The sequence below is a fragment of the Callorhinus ursinus genome, unplaced genomic scaffold, assembly GCF_003265705.2.
Source record: "Callorhinus ursinus isolate GAN/ISIS: 27379988/994484 unplaced genomic scaffold, GSC_fseal_2.0 scaffold9, whole genome shotgun sequence".
NCBI lineage: Eukaryota > Metazoa > Chordata > Mammalia > Carnivora > Otariidae > Callorhinus > Callorhinus ursinus.
In genome coordinates, this window is record NW_027397071.1 from 27,052,391 (window position 1) to 27,075,087 (window position 22,697).

At 38.6% G+C, this 22,697-nt stretch overlaps 2 protein-coding genes across 6 annotated transcripts in view; one reads left to right on the forward strand and one right to left on the reverse strand.

The window, feature by feature from the left end:
- The window catches only part of LRRC8B (leucine rich repeat containing 8 VRAC subunit B), a 444,213-nt gene that overhangs the window by 388,264 nt on the left and 33,252 nt on the right, over positions 1-22,697 (reverse strand). The window lies entirely within an intron of this gene.
- Positions 1,903-22,136, forward strand: LOC112817932 (guanylate-binding protein 5-like). 5 transcript variants are annotated; one of them, XM_073896368.1, is made up of 12 exons: positions 1,904-2,101; positions 2,363-2,503; positions 5,515-5,746; positions 6,231-6,359; positions 14,513-14,622; positions 14,877-15,073; positions 15,427-15,669; positions 16,930-17,210; positions 17,979-18,191; positions 18,954-19,056; positions 19,345-19,526; positions 20,975-22,136. In XM_073896368.1, exons 2-12 carry the CDS (start codon positions 2,475-2,477, stop codon positions 21,098-21,100), a joined length of 1,845 nt encoding a protein of 614 aa, XP_073752469.1. In that variant the 5' UTR covers positions 1,904-2,101; positions 2,363-2,474; the 3' UTR covers positions 21,101-22,136. The 5 variants fall into 5 exon arrangements, with proteins under 5 accessions (XP_073752472.1, XP_073752469.1, XP_073752470.1 ...); XM_073896369.1 differs by having other exon boundaries at positions 1,905-2,101; positions 5,515-5,723; positions 6,232-6,359; XM_073896371.1 differs by lacking the exon at positions 16,930-17,210 and having other exon boundaries at positions 1,903-2,101; positions 18,079-18,191.

Sequence of the window (22,697 nt, forward strand, 5' to 3'; positions counted from 1 at the left end):
GGTGATATATGGCATTGTCTTATCACTATATTGTACACTTGAAACTAATATAACACTGTATGTTTTTCTTCAAATATGTATGTATGTATGTATGTATGTATGTATGTATTTGAGAGAGAGGGAGAGCGCTCAAGTGTGAGCCAGTGGGAGGGGCAGAGGGAGAGGATCTCAAGCAGACTCCACACTGAGTGCACAGCCTGACATGGGGCTCGATCCCATGACCCTAAGATCATGACCTGAGCCAAAATCAAGAGTCAGACACTTAACCAATGGAGCCACCCAGGCACCCCTATAAAACTGTATGTTAACTATACTGGAATTAAAATAAAATTTTAATACAAAAAGCAAGAAAGGGGTACCTGGGTGGCTCAGTCAGTTAAGCGTCCAACTCTTGATTTCAGCTCAGGTTATGATCTCAGGGTTGTGAGTTCAAGTCCCACATTGGGCTCTGTGCTGGGCAGGGAACCTGCTTAAGATTCTCTTTCACTCTCTGCCACTCCCCCATCCCCTTCTCTCTCCATTTAAGAAAAAAAAAAAAAAAGGCAAGAAAGAATCAGCAAACTCAAAGATAGGGCAGTGGAATTCATCCAATCAAGGAACAAAAAGAAAAAAAGAATGAGAAAGTATGAATATATAGCTTAAGGAAATTACAGGATAACAGCCCGCTGACCGATATTTGCACTGTAGGAATCCCAGAAGGAGAAAAGAAAGACAAAGGACCAGAAAACTTATTTGAGGAAATAATGGCTGAAAACTTCCCTAACGTGAGGTAGAAAACAGACACCCAGATCCAAAAATCCAGACAGTTCCAAATAAAATGGACCCAAGGAGACCCACAAGACACATAATAATTAGTGAAAAAAAAAGACAAGGAAAGAATCTTAAAACCAGTAAGAGAAAAACTACTTGCTAGGAAACTCTTTGCAGGACCATCAGCAGGTTTTTCACTTGAAACTTTGCAGGCCATTTGGGAGTGACAAAATATATTCAAAGCGCTGAACACTATTAGACAATGGTTGGAAATAAAGAAGACAAACCAAAAAAAATATTTACATGCTTGGGAAAATGGATTGAGGGTTGTGGGGGAAGCAGTAGATTGCATTTATCGAGACAGAAATTTCCTCAGAGAGATTACGATGTGTTTGTTTCTTGCTTGTCTTTGAACACTGCAGTATATACTAGGTATTCCAAGTGTTTGATTTGAATATTTGCTTGACTTGTGAAAGATACAGTTATAAAAATCTGTTGACCCAGTAATGACTGATCATTTTACAAGTTCTTTAAAACTTGTCAGCATTTATCGCCTTAGAAAGTTAATTTTCTTTCACCGAAATTATACAGCAATTTATTCTGTGTGTTGCACAGAATGGCCACATCCTGGGGTGCCTAAGTGGCTCAGTTGGTTGAGTACCCAACTCTTGATTTTGGCTCAGTTCAAGATCTCAGGATCATGGGATCGAGCCCCAGGTCGGGCTCCACGCTCAGCAGGGAGTTTGCTTGGATTTTCTCTCTCCCTCTTCCTTAGCCCCTCCCCCACCCCGTGTGCTCTCTAAAATAAATAAATCTTTAAAAAAAAAAAGCTGCTTCCTCAAAAACAAACAAAAATGGTATATTCACAAAACTCAGACATACTTTCAGGTTATATTCACTGTAACTGTGGACTTATGGTTCCTTACAGCCCTGAGGACCAGGCTTAGAGTAGAAAAAAAAAATTACAACTGATCTCAATCTCAAAAATTGCAGAAACAGTGTCTTCCACTAACAACATGCAGTTTCTGAGAACTCAGGCCAAACATCCAGCTATCCACCAGAAAATACACAGGGAATTACCGTTGAAATGACTAGTCAACGAGCTTGCCTTGTGGTTTTAGTTTCTGTAGTGAGGCTTTGAAGACCCTTGCTACTTTCAGTTTCTGATTTCACATCCTAATCATCTGTCTTCTGATGGCCGGGGGCGGGTAAGAAATCCCCAGGAATGGGGAAGAAGTAGATCAGAAACCAACACACCTAAACTGAGGGACAAAGAACTCTTAGCACATTCTCAGGGAAGCAGCTTTCTTACCAGCTCTGAAGGATCTCTGCTACTGAATTTACAGTTAAGGTAAGACTGGGGCAAGGGTGGAAAAGATTTGCAAGGGTCAGAATGTTTTCAAAACTTTCTATCCAGGATAGGGTGCAGTAGACCTGATGTGGACCATTAGACACAATTAAAGACTAAATTGTGATGTTCTAACACAGGGAGCAGAATTCACTAAGCTCCAGCTACATCTGTTTACTGCTGAATCAGACACAAGCATGAGTGGGGACTAAACTGACAATCTGAAATGTCTTAACACTGTTTTCCTCTCTTTGCCACCTTGAGATTTATAGAGATCATACCTGCCACTTAAGTTACCTTTGTTTTTGATAAAACCTGATTAAGTTATCTCAAACTGCAATCTGAAAGTTTGAAGAACTGCAACTGTATTATTTTTATGAGAAAGAGCAATGAATGTGATATAAGGTAAATAGCTTGCTTACACTGTTAAAAACGAAAAAAGAAAAAAATTGAAACTCAGAGTGAACAATGAAGAGGTTTAATGAAAACAGCTATATACTTTTAGTCATAGACTTGAACCTAGTAAGATGGATTTCTTCCTTTAGTAATAACCCTGGATTAGGGGCGCCTGGGTGGCTCAGTTGGTTAAAGCGACTGCCTTCGGCTCAGGTCATGATCCTGGAGTCCCAGGATCGAGTCCCGCATCGGCTTCCTGCTCAGCGGGGAGTCTGCTTCTCCCTCTGACCCTCTTCCCTCTCGTGCTTTCTATCTCTCATTCTCTCTCTCTCAAATAAATAAATAAAATCTTTAAAAAAAATAACCCTGGATTAATTAATTTTTATTTTCTGGCATGCACTCATTCCTTAGGGCTTCTTGTGCTGGATTCTGTTTCTCCTCTATTGTCTCTACTATTATGAATCATTTAATTTGAGTTGCCCAACTTGACTCATCAATACTGTCTGGCAATTTTGTTTGCTCCTTAGAGCTCATACTTGGGATTTCTTGCCATGACACATGCTTCATGCATTTTCTTCTTGTTTGATTTCCATTTATCTCCTTGCTAAAAGCCTTTCCTCCCCCTCCAAACTCAAACCAAAAACAATGCAAAACAAAGCAAAAGCAAACAATAATAACAAACAAAACCAACTAGAATTGTATGGCTGATAACAGAGATGATTTCCTCTAGACACCCCATCACTAGCACTTCTGAGCCTTTTCTCCTATATTTCTTGGCATTTTCCTTCTTTATACTTTGTTCCCCTTCTCCTTCAGCTCTCTTTTCTAAGCTAGAAGTTATACTGGTGTAAATAAATATTTATTTACCTCTATTTTTTTTTCACAAATAGGCTAAGAGTGTTGAGTAGAAATGCCAATGTCATACAAATAGCCACTTGTAGGGCTAGTATTGGAAATCAGGTCTGCCTTATTTCAAAGCCAAATGTGTATTTGTGTGTGTGTTGATCCATTCTTGCATTTTTTAAAAAATATTTTTATTTATTTATTTGGGAGAGAGCAAAAGCGAGAGAGATCACAGAGACAGAGGGAGAAGCAGATTAGCTGCCAAGCCAGAGTCTGATGTGCTGCTCAATCCCAGGATCATGGGATCATGACCCGAGCTGAAGGCAGATACTTAATGACTGAGCCACCCAGGTGCTCCTCTTGCATTGTTTTTATTTACAAACGTTTATGAGGCTCTAACAGAGTTAAGAAGAATGCATCTCAGAGCACACATCACAGGCCAGGCTCGGAAAGGCAGAGCAACCGTTAATTATATATGGGTGTGTTCATGTTGAATCTGCAAAGATGTTTTGGAGATTGGGCTCTCCTAAAAGCATTAAAGATGTCACCCAGATAACATTTGGGGGCAATGTGTAAAATACTTCTATTAATATAAATACACAGGGCTAATGTTATTCTTTAGGAGGCCTGAAAATTCAGACCCATTAGTTCCCTCTTCCATTAGTGACATCATCCTAAAGCGCAAAGGCTTGTAAGCCTCCAATATCTGCAAATAGATTTGGATTGTGTATCTTCTGTTTTTCTAGCTAACTGTAGATCATCACTGCCAGTTCGCCATATCTTTGTAATCTAAAAATGATTATGACCCCTGCTTTATATAAATCAGGCAACCAGAACTCTACAAATGTACAGTACCAATATTATACTAGAGATGCATTAGAATGGAAATAGACTTGGCATTTGAGTGTGTAAAATCATGGAATTCCTCCCTGGGTTCGGGTTGGCCTGGGCATTTCCTGGCTCCTATGTCCATAGTGCTGTGCCATTTGCAAAGGATCACCTATGATCTGCTCTTAAGCAGTTTGTTTTTATTTGTCACCTGAATAATCTCCAATGCATTAGCTATTAGGAAGAGGGGAGAATGAGTTTTTATAATTTTTAAAAAGCAGTTTCTACCACTGGCTAATAAGGGAATCCATAACTTTTCAATTAAGATTTCAGTGAAAGTCAAGCAGATATTGGATTTTTAGCTTCCATAGTAAATAATCACTTCTAAAAAGGAAGAAAATTGCTCTTATAATAAGGCAAGGCAAAAAACCAAACATTTTCTTAAAAATGCTTTATCAGCAACTCTTCAGGTTACAGGAATTGATGGCCAGAAGTCAATGGCCAAGTATTATTTACAAAGGTATTTTCACTCACTCTCTCATTCATAAAACAATCATGAATTGAAGTTTTGATTGAAGAAGGCACTACTACAGCTATACAAAAAATTCTTTAAAAGTACAGCTATAAGGGGCACCCGGGTGGCTCGGTCGATTAAGCATGACTCTTGGTTTCAACTCAGGTCATGACCTCAGAATCCTGAGATGGAACCCTTGTTGGGCTCTGTGCTGGGCATGGAGCCTGCTTGAGGTTCTCTCTCTCCCTCTCTTTCTGCCCCTCCCTGGCTTGTGTGCCCTCTCTCTAAGCTCAATAAATAAATAAATAAATAAATAAATGTTTTTTAAAAACAGCTATAAGAAGTAAACAATTATGATTTGTTAGATTATGCTACATAATGACCTGGCAGGATTTAGTATAATACAGTTTGACTAGACATAGCCATACATTAGAGGGAAACAAGTTGATAAAGGATAAAAGCAAGAAGTATAATATAACAAATGGCGGTCATAAAGATTCAATCTAAGGATTCAGGAAGGTAAAAACTAGGGAACACAAGCAAGCCAAAAACCAAAAGGGAAGAGTCAGATTCAAACTAAAAATAGGTAAAACTCAGGAAATGGATTTCCTTATGCCCACCAAATACTTAAGAACCAATGGTTCTTAAGTATAATAGTCCTGAGAAGGGCCTAGAACTTATTTTACTATGACCCCCTTTGCTGTCTTTTTTTCAAAAATTTCTTTAGAAACATTGGCCATTTTGGGAAGTAGTTTGTCCCCAAGTTCAGGAAGCAAAATGACTTTCTTTTCTGTAAAACTGGAAATTTTGAACTATCTCATCCCTTCCCTTGCAGACCAGGGAACACTCTGATCATGGCCTCAGAGATCCACATGCCGGCCCCAGTGTGCCTCATTGAGAACATCAGAGGGCACCTGGTGGCTAATCAGGAAGCTTTGGAGATCCTGGCAGCCAATAAGAATCCTCTTGTTGTGGTGGCTATTGTAGGCCTCTACCGCACAGGCAAATCCTACCTGATGAACAAGCTGGCTGGAAAGAACAAGGGTGAGTGGCACCACCAAAACTCTGCTAAGTCCCTTCTGTCCACCCACACTGCCAGCACTGAGTGCAGTGATGCAAGGAGAGAAAGTTAGAGACAGGGAACAATGCCAAAAGCTAATGTTTGGGCCACAGGTGGCTAATTATCTTCTGGGAAGCAAAGGCAGAGGTCTGTTCCTGACATATCACCTCTTTTTCTTCTCTTAGTTTCTCCCTAGGAAAAGCATATTTTCCCATCTTAAGGAGGAAGACATCAATAAAATAATTTCTATACATGTAATTATAAACTACTAAAATGTGTGACATTCCTGTAAAAAGGAAAAACATCAAATTTACAACCTATGGTATTTGATACTCTCATTTTCCCATTCCTCTGTTGTAATTCAGATCAATACTGGCTATACTTTTTGATGTGTCCTCACTGTGCATTCCTTAAACCCTAGCTCAGTTGTCAAGAAGATCTCCAACTTCCAGATCTCCTCCTCTCTTACTACCTCTCCCTTCCCCCTTGCAGGCTTCTCTATTGGAACCACGGTGCAGTCTCACACCAAGGGTATCTGGATGTGGTGTGTGCCTCATGCCAAGAAGCCGAACCACACCCTAGTTCTTCTTGACACAGAGGGTCTAGGAGATGTAGAAAAGGTAATTTTGATTACCTTTTGATTCCTCCTCACCTCTGAACATTCTTTACACAGGGAGGTTTGTTCTTGTGTTTGTTTTTCTGAATTTGTACTTCTGTTTGACAGAGTATACCTTTTTTCCCTTTCTATTTTTAATAATCAAAATTTGGAAATCTGAGATGAGAAAAATACATTTATAAGCCAGAATCATGACTGCGACAAGACACTAATATAGAGCTAGGCAGTTAACTGAAATGCAGAAAAGATGGTACAAATAAAACCACTCTCACGAGTCTGATCCTGCAGAGAAGAGTGATTAGTAGTGAGCTCTGGGTCAGAGGATCTTGGGTTCAAATAAGGGCTCTGGCACTTGTAGCTTTCTGACTTTGACAAGCAAATCTCCCCAGATCTTTTATTTTCCTTTTGATCTTATCCAACTTAGCATTTGAACAGTAAATACGTGGGCTTTTTCCACTTCTATACTGGTATTTAACAACCAGCCCAGTGTGTGGGGGTTAGGAGGAAGACTTGATTTGTAGCACTTGCCAATTTTCTAAATATTTCCATCAAAGCGAATTCCAAGCTTCCAAAGTGAAGTCACTAAACTCATGGTTCAGAACAATGAGTGTACAATCAGCTCTTGTGAGCTGGTATGAGCTGGCTCTAGCACCCAACAGAATCTTTCCCTTGCACTTCCCTTGTTTTCCATGTTTTCATTTTGCTTTTGATTTGCCACAAAATCAAAATGGCTACCTCATTTTGTGCTTTAGTTTCCACATCTGTAACATGAAAACCATAGTTATAAACATATCTCCTAGTATTGCTTTGAGTATTAGACAAGACCAGTAATGTGAACTGTCTTGTGTATAATAACTTGTCAATAAAATAGATATACATATTATGTGTACAGGCCAGATTTGTTTTACACAATTGAAGATCTTGATTTTTTTCATTTTAAAATTCCAATAAAATTCACGTACAGTGTTACATTAGTTTCAGTTGTATTATATAGCAATTCAACAATTCTACACATTACTCAGTGCTCATCAGTATAAGTGTACTTTAATCCTTTACCTATTTCATCCATCTACTCCCTCCTACCTCCCCTGTGGTAATAATCAGTTTGGTCTCTACAGTTAAGAGTCTATTTTTTATTTTCATTTGTCTCTTTTTTTGTTTTGTTTCTTAAATTCCACATACGAGTAAAACCAAAGGGTATTTGTCTTTATCTGACTTATTACACTTAGTATTATACCCTCTAGGTCCATGTTATTGCAAATGGCAAGAATTCATTTTTTATGGATGAGTAATATTCCATTGTGTGTATGTATGTATGTGTGTTGTGTGTGTCTCTCTCTCTATATATAGAGAGAGAGACACACACACCACATCTTTATCCATTTTTCAGTCAATGGACACTTGCACTGCTTCCATATTTTGACTATTGTAAATAATGTCACAATAAACCTAGGGGTTCATGTATCTTTTTGAATTAGTGTTTTTGCATTCTTTGGGTAAATTTCCAGTAGTGGAATCACTGGATCCATATGATCCATATGGTAGTTCTATTTTTAATTTTTGGAGGAAACTCCACCCTGTTTTCCACAGTGGCTGCAGCAGTTTGCATTTCCACCAATAGTGCATAAGGGTTCCTTTTTCTCCACATCCTCACCAATACTTGTTGTTTTTGATAAAAATCTTGATTTTAAGTACTCTGGTTACCCCACTAACTTTGACTATCCATTGCAAATACCTAACTAGTTCTAAGGAAAACTGCTGAAGGGGGAAGAGTTAAGATGGTGGAGAAGTAGGGGAATCCTGAGCTTGTCTCATCCCTCAAACATGGCTAGATAGTTATCAAATTAGTCTGAACAGCCAAGAAGTCAATCAGAAGTCTGAGAGAAAAAAACTGCAAGTCTACAAGTAGAAAAACAACCACCTTTGGAAAGCCTTCAGGGAGCAAAACAGTCCACCTACTGGAGGCCAGAGCTGTTTACACCAAGCCCCACCCCCATGCTCCTGGAGAAGCATTTCCACGGACATAAGTCAGCCTGAGAATCAGCCCAGCAGGCCCCTCCCCCAGAAGACCAGCACAAACAACTACTTTGCACCAAATTTATTGATCATAGAGTGCTACAAAGCTTCAGCTCTAGGGGAAATAGGATTGAGCTTCCTTTTTACTTTTATTTCTTTTAAATTTATTTTTCATTTATTTTCTTATAGTTCCAAATCTTTTATTAATCTTTTATTAACTTTTTTTTAAAGATTTTATTTATTTATTTGAGAGAGAGAGAGAATGAGAGATAGAAAGCACGAGAGGGAAGAGGGTCAGAGGGAGAAGCAGACTCCCTGCTGAGCAGGAAGCCCGATGTGGGACTCGATCCCGAGACTCCAGGATCATGACCTGAGCCGAAGGCAGTCACTTAACCAACTGAGCTACCCAGGCGCCCTATTATTAACTTTTTAAATTTTTATATGCTTTTCATATATTTTTTTTATTTTTTTCTACTTTCATTTTATCTTATTTTTTTATTTTAGGATCTAGATTCTCTTAACAAGTAGACCAAAACACACCCAGGATCTAGTGGGGTTTTTTGTTTTCTTGTTTTGTGTTTTTGTTTTCCTTCCTTCATTTTTTACTTTATCTATTTGTTTCAGTTTTTTGTGTTGTTGTTTTTTTCTCTTTCTTCTTTTCTTTTCTGGGAAAAATGATGAGATGGAGGAATTCACCCCAAAAGAAAGAACATAAGGTAGAATTCACAACCAGGGATTTCATCAATACAGACATAAGATGTCTGAACTAGAATTGAAAACAATAATTATAAGAATACTAGCTGGGCTTGAAAAAAGCATAGAAGACACTAGAGAATCCCTTACTACAGAGATAAAAGAACTAAAATCTTGTCAGGCCAAAATTAAAAATGCTATAACTGAGATGTAAACATAAATGGGTGCCATAAAAACAAGGATGGATGAAGCAGAGAAACAAATCAGTGATATAGAAGATAAAATTATGGAAAATGAAGCCAAAAGGAAGAGGGAAAGAAAGGTAATGGACCATGAAGGTAGAAAAAGGGAACTCAGCACCCTAGTAAAATGTAATAACATTCATATCATAGGAGTCCCATAAGATAAAGAGAGAGATAAAGGGGCAAAAGGTGTATTCCAACAAATTATAGCTGAAAACTTCCCTAATCTGGGGAAGGACACAGACATCAAAATCCAGGAAGCACAGAGAACTCCCATTAAATTCAACAAAAGCCCACCATCAGAAAGGCATATCATAGTCAAATCCACAAAATAGACAGACAAGGAAAGAATCCTGGAAGCAGCAAGGGAAAAATTAACCTACAAGGGAAGACAGATCAAGTCTGTAGCAGATCCGTTCGCAAAAACTTGGCAGGCCAGAAAGGAGTGGAAGGAATTATTCAGTGGTCGAATGCGAAAAATATACAGACAAGAATTCTTTACCCAGCAAGGCTGTTATTCAGAAAGGAAGGAGAAAGAGTTTTCCAGACAAACAAAAACTAAAGGAGTTTGTGACCACTAAACCAGTTCTGTAAGAAATTTTAAGGGGAACTCTTTGAGGGGAGAAAAAAAGAACAAAAGCAACAAAGACTAGAGAACCAGAGAACATTACCAGAACATTACCAGAAACACCAACTCCACAGGTAACACAAGGGCACTAAATTCATATTGCTCAATAATCACTCTGAACGTAAATGGACTAAATGCTCCAATCAAAAGACACAGGGTGTCAGAATGGATAAAAAAGCAAGATCCATCTAAATGCTGCCTACAAGAGACTCATTTTAGACCTAAAGACACCCACAGATTGAAAGTCAGGAGATGGAGAACCATCTATGATGCTCACAGATGTCAAAAGAAAGCCAAAGTAGCCATACCTATAGCAGACAAACTAGATTTTAAAACAAAGACTAAAACAAAAGATGAAGAAGGGCATTTTATCATAATTAAGGGGTCAATCATCAAGAAGATCTAACGATTGTAAATATTTATGCCCCCAACTTGGGAGCACCCATATATATATAAATCAATTAATAACAAACATAAAGAAACTCATTGATGATAAAACAATAATAGTAGGGGACTTTAACATCCCAATTACAGCAATGGACAGATCGTCTAAGCAGAAAATCAACAAGGAAACAATGGTTTTGAAGGACACACTGGACCAAATGGACTTAACAGATATTGTCAGAACATTTCATCCTAAAACAGCAGAGTACACATTCTTCTCACGTGCACATGGAACATTCTCCAGAATAGGTCACACATTGGGTCACAAATCAGCCCTCAACAAGTACAAAAAGATTGAGATCATACCATGTATATTTTCAGACCACAACGCTATGAAATTGGAAGTCAACCACAAGAAAAAAATTGAAAAGACCTCAAAAACATGCAGGTTAAAAAACATCCTATGAAAGAATGAATGGGTTAATCAGGAAATTAAAGAAGAAATTTAAAAAATACATGGAAGCAAATGAAATTGAAAGCACAACAGCCCAAAACCTCTGGGATGCAGGAAAGGCAGTCTTAAGAGGAAAAGTTTATTACAGTACAGGTCTACCTCAAGAAGCAAGAAAAGTCTTGGGCGCCTGGGTGGCTCAGTTGGTTAAGCGACTGCCTTCGGCTCAGGTCATAACCCTGGAGTCCTGGGATCGAGTCCCACATCGGGCTCCCTGCTCAGCAGGGAGTCTGCTTCTCCCTCTGACCCTCTACCCTCTCGTGCCTTCTCTCATTCTCTCTCTCAAATAAATAAATAAAATCTTAAAAAAATAAAATAAAGAAAAGCCTCAAATATATAACCTAAACTTACACTTAAAGTTAAGAGCTAGAAAAGAATAGTAAATAAAGCCTAAAGCCAGCAGAAGAAGGGAAATAATAAAGACTAGAGCAGAAATCAATGATATACAAACAACCCAGTAGAACAGATTAACAAAGAGCTGGTTCTTCAAAAAATTAATGAAATTGATAATCCCCTACCAGACTTACCAAAAATAAAAGAGAAAGGACCCAAATAGATAAAATCACAAATGACAGAGGAGAGATCACAACCAACATCACAGAAATACAAGAATACTATGAAAAATTATATGCCAACAAACTTGACAATCTGGAAGAAATGGACAAATTCCTAGAAACTTACAAACTACCAAAACTGAAACACAAAGATGTTGAATACTGAACAGACCCATAACCAGCAAAGAAATTGAAACAGTAATCAAAAAATCTCTGGGCTGAATGGCTTCCCAGGGAAATTCTACCAGACATTTAAATAAGAGCTAGCACCTATTCTTCTCAAACTATTCCAGAGAATAGAAATGGAAGGAAAGCTTCCAAATTCATTCTACAAAGCCAGCTTCCCTTGATTCCAAAAACCCCACTAAAAAGAAGAATTACAGGCCAATATCCCTGATGAACATGGATGCAACAAGTCTCAATAAAATACTAGCAAATCAAATCCAACTGTACATGAGGAGAATTATTCACCACGGTCAAGTCGGATTTATTCCTGGGCAGCAGGGCTGGTTCAATATTCCCAAATCCCAAATGTTGTAGTATATCAACATGATATACTACATTAATAAAAGAAAGGATAAAAACCATATGATCCTCTCAATAGATGCAGAAAAAGCATTTGACAAAATACAGCATCCATTCTTGATAAAAACCCTCAACAAAGTAGGGATAGATAGAACACACCTCAACATCATAAAAGCCTTATCTGAAAAACCCACAGCTAATATGATCCCTAGGGGAAAAACTGAGAGCCTTTCCCCTATGGTCAGGAACAAGACAAGGATGTCCATTCTCACCATTACTATTTAACATAGTCCTGGAAGTCTTAGCCCCACCAATCAGACAACACAAAGAAGTAAAAGGCATCTGAATAGGCAAGGAAGAAGTCAAACTTGCATTATTTGTAGACAATATGATACTCTGTGTAGAAAACCTGAAAGACTACACCAAAACATTGCTAGAAGTTATACATGAATTCAGCAAAGTGGCAGGATATAAAATCAATGTGCAGAAATCTCTTGCATTTCTATACACCAATAACAAAGAAGTAGAAAAAGAAACAAGGACTCAACCTCCTTTGCCACTGCACCCAGAACAATAAGATACCTAACTAAATAAGTAAAATATCTGTACTCTGAAAACCACAGAACACTTTGGAAAGAAATTGAAGAGGACACAAAGAAATGGAAAAGCATTCCGTGTTCATGGATTAGAAGAACATTGTTAAAATAGCCATATTACCAATATCCAATCGACACATTTAATGCAATCCCCATCAAAATACCATAGAGCTAGAAGAAACAATCCTAAAATGTGTATGGAAGCATGAAAGATTCCAAATAGCCAAAGCAATTCTGAAAAAGAAAAACAAAACTGGAGGCATAACTATTCCAGATTTCAAGCTCTATTACAAAGCTGTAGTCATCAAGACAGTATGGTACTGGCACAAAAACAGACAGATCAATGAAACAGAATAGAGAACCTAGAAATGGACCCACAACTATATGGTCAACTAATCTTCAACAAAGCAGGAAACAATATCCAATGGAAAAAAGTCTTTTCAACAAACAGTGTTTGAAAAACTAGACAGCAACATGCAGAAAAATGAAACTAGACAACTTTCTTACACCATACACAAAAATAGATTCAAAATGGATGAAAGACCTTGATATGAGACAGGAAACCATCAAAATTCTAGGGGAGAACACGGGGGGAAACCTCTGTGACCTCAGCCACAGCAACTTCCTTACTGGACACATCGCCAGAGGCAAAGGAAACAAAAGCAAGGATGAACTATTGGGGCTTCATCAAGATAAAAAGCTTCTGCACAGAGAAGGAGACAATCAACAAAACTAAAAGACACCCTACAGAATGGGTGAAGATATTTGCAAACAACGTATCTGATAAAGGGTTAGTATCAAAAATCTACAACGAACTTACCAAACTCAACACCCCAAACACAAATAACCCAGTTAAGAAATGGGAAGAAGCCATGAATAGATACTTTTCCAAAAAAAGACATCCAGGTGGCTAACAGACACATGAAAAGAAAAGAAAAGCATCTTTTCTATACATCTTAAATGTATTTCTATACATCTTAAATGTATAAATTTAAGAGTCCTTAAATTTACAGATGAAACATCAACATCACTCATTATCAGGGAAAAACAAATGAAAACCATGATGAGATATCATCTCACACCTGTCAGGATGGTTAAAATTAACAGGCAAGAAATAACAGGTGTTGGCAAGGATGCAGAGAAAGGGGAACCCTCTTGCGCTGCTGGTCGGAATGCAAATTGGTGCAGCCATTCTGGAGTACGGAGGTTCCTCAAAAAGTTAAAAAAAAACTACCCTATGATCCAGCAATTGTACTACTGGGTATTTACCCAAAGGATACAAAAATACAGATTCAAAGGGATACATGCACCCCAATGTTTATAGCAGCATTATCAACAATAGCCCAACTATGGAGAGAGCCCAAATACCAATCGACTGATGAATGGATAAAGAAAATGTGGTACATATATACAATGGAATATTATTCAGCCATCAAAAAGGATGAAATCTTGCCATTTGCGATGACATGGATGGAGCTAGAGTGTATTATGCTAAGTGAAAGAAGTCAGTCAAAGACAAATACCATATGATCTCACTCATACATGGAATTTAAAAAAGAAAACAGATGAACATATGGGAAGAGGGAAAAGAAAAAAAGGAGAGAGGGAAATAAGTCATAAGAGTCTCTTAACGATAGAGAACAAACTAAGGGTTGATGGAGGGGTGGGGGACAGGTGATGGGTATTAAGGAGGGCACTTGTTATGATCAGCAGTGGGTGTTTATGTAAGTGACCGATCACTGAATTCTACTCCCAAAACTAATATTGCACTGTATGTTAACTACTTAAAATTTAAATAATTTTTTAAAAAAGAAAAACTGGTGAGTTAACAATATATGGTTCTGTATAAATTTATCAATGCTAATAGATAGAACTATATTATTCAATGTTCAGATGTTTCTGATAAACATTTTTGTTTGTCTTGTTTAACATTTGTAAGTCAAGGGCCTATTTTTAATGATTGCTCATCTAAAAATACCATGAGACATGATTTAAATTTGTTCTTTAGGGTGACAAGAAGAATGATACCCAGATCTTTGCACTGGCAATACTACTGAGCAGTATCTTTGTATACAATACTATGAACAAAATTGACCAGAGAGCTATTGACCTATTGCAGTATCCTTTTGTGGTCCAAGATGGCACCAAAGCTGAGAGAACCGTATTTACCAACTGTGTTTGTGAGTTTGTGAATTAAACACAAAAATGAAAACATGTAAGCATTAAAGGTACAATAAAGAGAGTCCTTAAATTTACAGATGAAATAAGGAGTTAAGATCCAAAGGGAAAATAAAAGAATAGGGAGACATGGAATTAAATATACGGGCTTAGATGAGTTCTATTTCCAAGAGTTTTCCTTAACTGCATCCCAGCTATGTGACAGAACTGTCAAATCGGCTCAGGAAAGTAGCCTCACCTGATTTTGAAGGGGTTGAAGATGCAACTAACCTTGAGAGCTTCTGTCCAGACTTCGTGTGGATTCTGAGAGATTTCTACCTAACCCTGGAAGTAGATGAGCAAGTCATCACAGCAGATGAATACCTGGAGAATTCCCTGAGGCTAAAGCAAGGTAACAGGGACTTGAGTCTTAGAAAGAGATGAAAAGTAATAAAAGAAATTATCTCTCAAGTGTAAGTGGTTAAATTCAGTCTCCTATATTTATTCACCGGGGCTAAAGTACCAAATAAATATTAATTTATAGTAAACTAATTGACTCAATATTAAAATGTATTACTCTTCTGTTCTTGGAGCAAGGTTTTCTTTTTTCCTTTCCCTAATTAGTTACCTTTTAGCTTTTTGCTTAGAGTCTGTGAAGATTTACTGAAATAAATAACATCAGGTGGAAGGCACATTTATTTGTGGAGAGTAAGTTAACTCAAATGTTAATCTTGTACTAAATAAATCCTATTTTTCTTTCCCCAGGCACTAATCAAAGTGTTCAAAATTTCAATTTGCCCCGTCTATGTATAAAAGAATTCTTTCCAATAAGGAAATGCTTTATCTTTGACTCTCCCACTCACCGGAAGAAGCTTGCCAAGCTTGAGTCACTGCCTAACGAAGATCTGGATCCTGAATTTGTGGAACAAGTGGCAACATTCTGTTCCTACATCTTTAACCATTCCAAGACTAAAGCTCTTCCAGGGGGTATCAAGGTCAATGGGCCCCGTGAGTATCTTTTTTAGGATTTTCCTTCAATTCAACATAAGGAATGGGACACTGTTCTAAGTTTCTCCTTCCACTGTCAATGTTGAAAGTGCATAGTCAGTTACTACCAAGAAAATCATGTGTATCATATTTATTAAATTCCAGTGGGTACCAAAAATATTTCTAGTGTTTAGTAATGCCTCAAAAGTAGGATAAAATAGAAATGTAACCTGGAAAAAAAGGTCAAGTTAAAAAAGTTCTCCCCATAAGTGGTCCACTGTTGAACTAGACTAACCCACATGGGTTGGCACCATTGTTCAAACAATATAGTAGATACTTATTATATGTCCCAGGCTTTGAGAGACACAAAAATGAGGACCACATATACATTCTCTGTGGAAATGAAGTGAGTTCATACAAACATTAAACAGAGGCCCAGGTTGTCTAGAACCCTAAAAAAAATCTAAGCAGACTTCTAGATCCAGTTTCTCCTGAAGTCTGTATGTCTCAGAATTCTGTAAATTATTACTGCATTCTAGAAGAAAGGTGAGTGCAAACAAAAGTATGCAAAGGACAAGAAAGACAAACAGGAATGTTTCGACAAAGGGTAAAGGAGACCTGGTCTAATGTGCTCGCTTTGTGCTTTTCCAGAGCAGGATAAAACTCATGCTTTACATACAGAAGTGAAAGACGAAAGGGAATTCTGAAGGGAATAGAACCTCGAGGAAGGGGGGAAGAAAGGGAAGAGTAAAGAAGCAAAAGGCCTAGGGTGCCTGGGTGGCTCAGTCAGTTAAGTGACTACCTTCGGCTCAGGTCATGATCCTGGAGTCCTGGGATCGAGTCCTACATCGGGCTCCCGGCTCAGCGGGGGGGCCTGCTTCTCCCTCTGACCTTCTCCCCTCTCATGCTGTTTCTCACTCTAATAAAAAAAAAATCTTAAAAAAAAAAAAAAAAGCAAAAGGCCTATAGCATCCTAATCAAACAAATATGCCCAAGTTTATATGACCATTTTCTTATTTCTCAATGAGAAAAGGATGAAATGTGGATGATCACATACATCTTGAGTTTTTCCCTTTGAATACTTTCTTTTCCCAAAGAAAGAACGATCCTTGTTTTGGTCACACAGTCTCCCAAAGGACCTTATTTGGACCACTTGAACAGGGTACACAAAGCTGAAAAAATGCAGGCAATGCACTGTGAAATTAACATTCACAGAATTACCCAGTTTAGGGCACGCCTTCTTTCTTACAAATAATACAAGCATCTCCTCCCCCTGTGAAGGTCTAAAAAGCCTAGTGCTGACCTACATTAATGCCATCAGTCGTGGGGATCTGCCCTGCATGGAGAACTCAGTCTTGGCCTTGGCCCAGATCAAGAACTCAGCAGCAGTAAAAAAAGCCATTGCCCACTATGACCAGCAGATGGGCCAGAAGGTGCAGCTGCCCATAGAAACCCTCCAGGAGTTGCTGGACCTGCACAGGGAAAGTGAAAGAGAGGCCATAGAACTCTTCATGAAGAACTCATTCAAGGATATGGACCAAAAGTTTCAGAAGGAATTAGAAGTAATTATCTTTTCTTTTTTCTTCTCTAGGTCATGGGGCTTATGAACAATAAGAGGCAAAGTTGCTTTTTACTGCTATGAAAGGCAAAATGGGGACTGAAAAAAGAAAAGCAATCCTTACTAGACTGGAAAATAATGATTACCACTTACCTGATCAAGATTTCACTTATTCTGAAAACAAACAAACATGTTACTACCCTGGACCCTATAGATTCTGAAACTTTCACACACACAAGATGCACTGTACCATGTTACAACCATGGACTAATTTTTTAAGCCATCTTATTCTTAAAACATTTTATTCATAAAGTATTCATTAACTTTCCTTTTTTATTAATCAAGCATACAGAATTGCCAAATGGGTCTACTAAAAGATTATGGTTCCAGGTTTGATAACATACACTATATCTGCAGTCCCCCTACTCACTGGGAATCCCAGGCCCAGTGTCACACTAAAACCAGAAATGTTCTAAAACAGTAGATTGCATTTAAAATTATGGCATGAGGCTAGAGATCTGTAGTCTAAAGATGACATCTAAAGCAGAAATAGCAAAAGAGAGGTTTCAGGGGATTTCAAACACAAAAGCAAAGTAATTTTTCTACAGTGTATCATCTTTAGAACTTTTCTAGGCTTGGTGAAAAAGATACAGTCTTACTTGTAGCCCTTTAGTTTCTATTAAAAAAATATAAAGATTCTTTTTGAGAACCATTTCTAGAAATGCTGAAATGTTGGCTAACATCTTTTCCGTGGACTTCTGTCTCACTGAAGACTCTGCTAGAAGCAAGAAAGGATGACTTATATGAACAGAACATGGAGGCATCATCATACCGTTGCTCAGCTTTACTTCAGGCTATTTTTGGTCCTCTAGAAAATGATGTGATGCAGGGGATTTATTCAAAACCAGGAGGACATCATCTCCTCATTCAGAAGACAGAATTGCTGAAAGCAAGATACTATTGGGAGCCCAGGAAAGGAATGCAGGTATTCCAAGTTTTATCTATTAATTGCAGGAAATTGTTAAGGGGCTTCTTTCAAAAACCAATGAGGACAGGAAGAAAGTATTTATTCTCTAATGATAGCTGTGGAATTAAACCGAACCATACCACCATAATCACCAGACGTTTATTGCAATCATGAACATTCATTATAATGATAGGACTTTCTTGATGACGTGGCACAGAATGGCAGTAACTGAAGCTAATGTAAGAAAATATGATAATTGACTGCCTTATATAAACTAAAAGCAAAACATTTAAACGCCATTGCAAGTATAGCTACATTCAGGAGTTCAAACAATATCCTAAATTTTACCCCTTCCTTCCTTCTTTCCAACCTCCATTTCAGCTTTTTGTTCCGTTTTCCTCACTATTGGTTTCATTCTCAGGCAGGCTCACCCCGCATGGCGGCAGCATGACACCAACAGCTCCAAGCTTAGCTAGTCTTTTGTGCTCACAATCTTGGGGAGAAAGCTTATCTTCCCAGCATCCATATCAGTCTTTCAAACACCCAGGTTGCAGTCTTTTCGCCTTGTCCCCAAATTCTTTGCATCTAGCGGCCTTGGGTGTTCTGATTGGCCAGCCCAGAGATTGGCCACCCCTGTGACAAATGAGGCTTCATTGGCAGGGTTACCGACTACAGGGCTGAGCACTTCCAGGAAGGAAAGGATCCGGGGATGAAATAAAGGTTTATAACATTCTTAATCCCCATTTCCTACTTCTAACTGCATGTTTTTGGGGTCCCCAGGCTGAGAAGGCTCTGCAGGAATATTTACACTCCAGACAGTCTACAAGCGATGCCATCCTACAGATAGACCTGGCTCTAACAAAGAGGCAAAAGGAGATAGAAGGTGAGTAGGAAATGGAGGGGATGTAAGACAGATCTTGCCACACATTTTAAGTAAATTTCACCTGGTTCACCTGTGATCCATAAACCAGAGCAAGTGTGTGAAAGATGATTTCCTAGCTCCTTGGGCTGAAGCTGAATAGGGCATGTACCGTCTGCTGCAACATGGTTTTCTGGAAGGAAAACAGTTCCAGGGAATTTTCTTTATGAGGTAGTAGCAATAACAAGAGTGGAAAGCAGAAGGAAGAGGCTCTCTAATCCTAGAGAGGGTTGCCATTTTCTTCTTTTTCAGAGGCACATATGAAAGCAATGGCTGCGAAAATTGAAGCACAAAGGTTGGAGGTGATTCAGAGGTATAACCTGCAAATGATGGAGCAAAGGGAGCGGCTCCATCAAGAACAAGTGAGACAGATGCAAATGTTCAGAAAGTACCAGGTGCAACAACAGCAGAGGGCCCTAGAACGTCGATTCCAGGTATTCCTCAAGTATTTCATCTCAGGATTTTAATCGTCTCTCCCCTCCCTGTATCGATGAGGCATGAAGCAGTGACAAGGCGGAGAAGCAGTACGGTACTGTGGCACAGGTCAAGGACTCTGGGGTCAGACTTCGTGGGTATGAATCCCAGCTCCACCTCCTACGACAGACGTGGTTTGGGCACCCGATCTGTCCCCTCTGTGCCTCGGTTTCCTCTGGTGGAAAATGGAGACAGTAATAATGCCCAGTTTATAGGGTTATTTTGATAATTAAATGAGAACATTTGAGTTCAGAATTGTGTTTGTTCTAGAAAAAGCACTAAAATTTGTTAAATAAAAGCCCAGGCCCTCTCTATCCCCTGGCAATTAGGGTTTGTTTGGTTGGTTGGTTGGTTGTTTTTTGGGGGTTTTTTTTTTTTTTTTTGGTACCTTGTTCATTGCTCTAGACAGTCTTCTTCTTTGGTTATGATTACCTTATTAAATTAATTCATCCTTTTGTGTCTATGCCCCTATCCTTGCCTTAATCATCAGTGGTTCTAAAGGCCTTTAGCTTGAAGTTTATTTCATTCAGCCCTTTACTATTACCATTACTCAAAAAGCAGTAGCTCCTATTTACCAAGCACTGTACAAAGTACTTTGCATTCATGCTCTCATCTGTCCTGTTCAATGTGAAGCAGAAGTATGAGGTGCGATGAGAAAAATGAAGTTCCAGAAAGAGATAACTCAATGCCAATACCAGCTTACCAAATTATCTAAACTGCCTTCCCAGAAATTAGGATCTTCAGTGGTTTGTTTCTACAAACCTGGTACAAAAATCTTGGGTGGATACCCTTATGAGGCAGCCCTTCCCCGGTGGGGGGCGGTGTGTGGACAGTCTACCTGCACGTCCCAGTTTTCCAGGTACTGATCCAAGACTTTTTGAGATTACAGCCCTGCACCAAGGGGCAGTATAGTCGACGTGGGATTCTTGATCTCCTTGCTCTCCTTCTACTTCTGTCCCCTAACTGTGGAGACCTAGAACAAATTACCTTAGCAAAGGCTCAAACTCCTTGCCTGACTGTGGAGGTCCCCTAGACACCCAGCTTCTCTTCTTCAAACTAGATCTGACATTCCTCTCTGTATAGGTGAGAATTAAAGTCTGGCTGTGACAAAGATTGCCTAGGGAGGATGTATAAAATAAGGGGATATAATTCTTGGGACACCAGTATTTCAGGGATTGGGAGAAGATGTTGTTTCTGGAGCTAGAGAAAGAGGTAAAAGGAGAGGGATGACATAAGTAGGAAACCAAGACTGAGAAATGCACATGAATGGAAAAGAAGAATTCAGTGACTGTCTGTTACTTACTGACAGATTAAAATAAACAAAGAAAAGTCAATGATCTGGGCTTTTTCCCAAGTGATTTGGACATTACTTTCTGCTAAGCTCTACCGTTTTATTAACACTCTTTAGGAAGAGGCCAAAAATCTCAATAAGAAAATCGAAGCTGAACACAGAAGCCTTCAAAACGAAATCCAGGATCTCCAGAGGAATGCGGCCTCACAGGATGATCAGGATGATAAATGCATCTTACTCTAAAGAGTTAAACATCAGAACTAACTTTTCTTGTTCTCTTTCACTAAAGACACAAAAGAATGAGAAACTATAGAACCTGGGACAATCATCGCTTAAACAAACTTCATAATTATTGTATCAAACTTCTGTACAATTATAAAGATATAAGGCTTCTAATTAGTAAAATGTACATTTCAATAACTCCATAGTTTAAATGATGATCACTTCCTTAAAGAGACTGTGAAATTGTGTAATAAGGGAATTTTATCACTCTCTTTGGGGTGATACTGGATTGGTTCCATCAGGGGAAACTGTCTTGTAACCCAAATCCATCCCTCCAATTTTCCATTTTTGGACTGAGGGGATTGGAAGTGGCCTAAGGGGTGTTATCCACAATGGACCAAGTCAAGTACAATTTGGCCAAAGTCATGGGCTCTGATGGGCGTCACTCCTGCCAAGTGGTCTTGTGCTGGATGCCATCAGAGGGAGGCACCAATACTAAGGACGACTAATCTCGCTTCTTAGTGGAAACAATGCATGGTTCTCATGTGAATGGACATTGCTCAATCTATGTGCAATGATATGACTTCTGGGTACGGTTAGTATAGTAAATAATCTGCTTAATTCTAAGCTGTAAACAAAACAAAAGAAAACAACTTAAAAAAAATGGTAATGAAATAGAGGTACTCCAGAAAATGGAAAGAACTACCAGCATAGAAATTGTGTCATAGGCTGAGGGCTAAATAAGACTTTTCCTTGTTCATCCTCACAAAGGGCATAACTTAAATAGGATATTTTATATCATGAAGCAATTTATATTGGACTTAATAACTGTGTGTCACATGTTTATAATCTTCAGAGCCTGTAAATAGATGGTATAAGAAAGGCTAAATAAGGTGCATGGGGATCATTTCCTTTTTACACTTACTTTAGTGCTTAAGTTAAATGATCTTAATTCTTTGCAATCATATATAAAAGTGTACTGATTTTTTTCTAAAATTATGGACTGTTTAAATATATTGGTACATATTTTTAGTTATAAATAACAATTAAATTTTTCAAAAACATAACTCTACTACTTTGTTTTTATTTTCTCCAAAATTAGAAAAATTTGGAAGGTCATACATGCTACAGACACATGACTGTACCTTGAGGTTATCCACTTGCACCATTGCTCTCTCTATATACGTGTCTAACATGGCCTCTGCACAGCAGGGCACTCTCATGTGGCCAGCTTCCAAGACAGTGTTTCAAGTAGCAAAACTACAAGCTTAAGATCTCTTAAGATCCAGTTTTGCACTCAACAACCCCTTTTTCTGCATTCCATTGTATCAGGATAGTTCATAGCGACAGCCCAGATTCAAGGCAATGAGAAATGAATCTACCTCTCTATATGAGGTGTGGCATTAATTTGCAGCCATTTTAAAAAGATCTATTTATTTGGGGGGGGGCGGGTGCCTGGGTCGCTCAGTTGATTAAGCATCTGCCTTTGGCTCAGGTCATGATCCCAGGGTCCTGGGATTGAGCCCCGTGTCTGGCTCCCTACTCGGCAGGGAGTCTGCTTCTCCCTCTCCCTCTGCCACTCCCCCTGCTTGTGCTCTCTCTCTCTCTCTCTCTCAAA

What these genes read in the sequence shown, in the direction of transcription:
- LOC112817932 (XM_073896368.1), top strand. Translation starts at nt 2,475, where the DNA reads ATGAGAAAGAGCAATGAATGTGATATAAG. An exon ending in TTCCCTGAGGCTAAAGCAAG is followed by an intron (nt 15,074 to 15,426) that starts GTAACAGGGACT and finishes TTCTTTCCCCAG; the next exon opens with GCACTAATCAAAGTGTTCAA. An exon ending in GAGGCAAAAGGAGATAGAAG is followed by an intron (nt 19,057 to 19,344) that starts GTGAGTAGGAAA and finishes CTTCTTTTTCAG; the next exon opens with AGGCACATATGAAAGCAATG.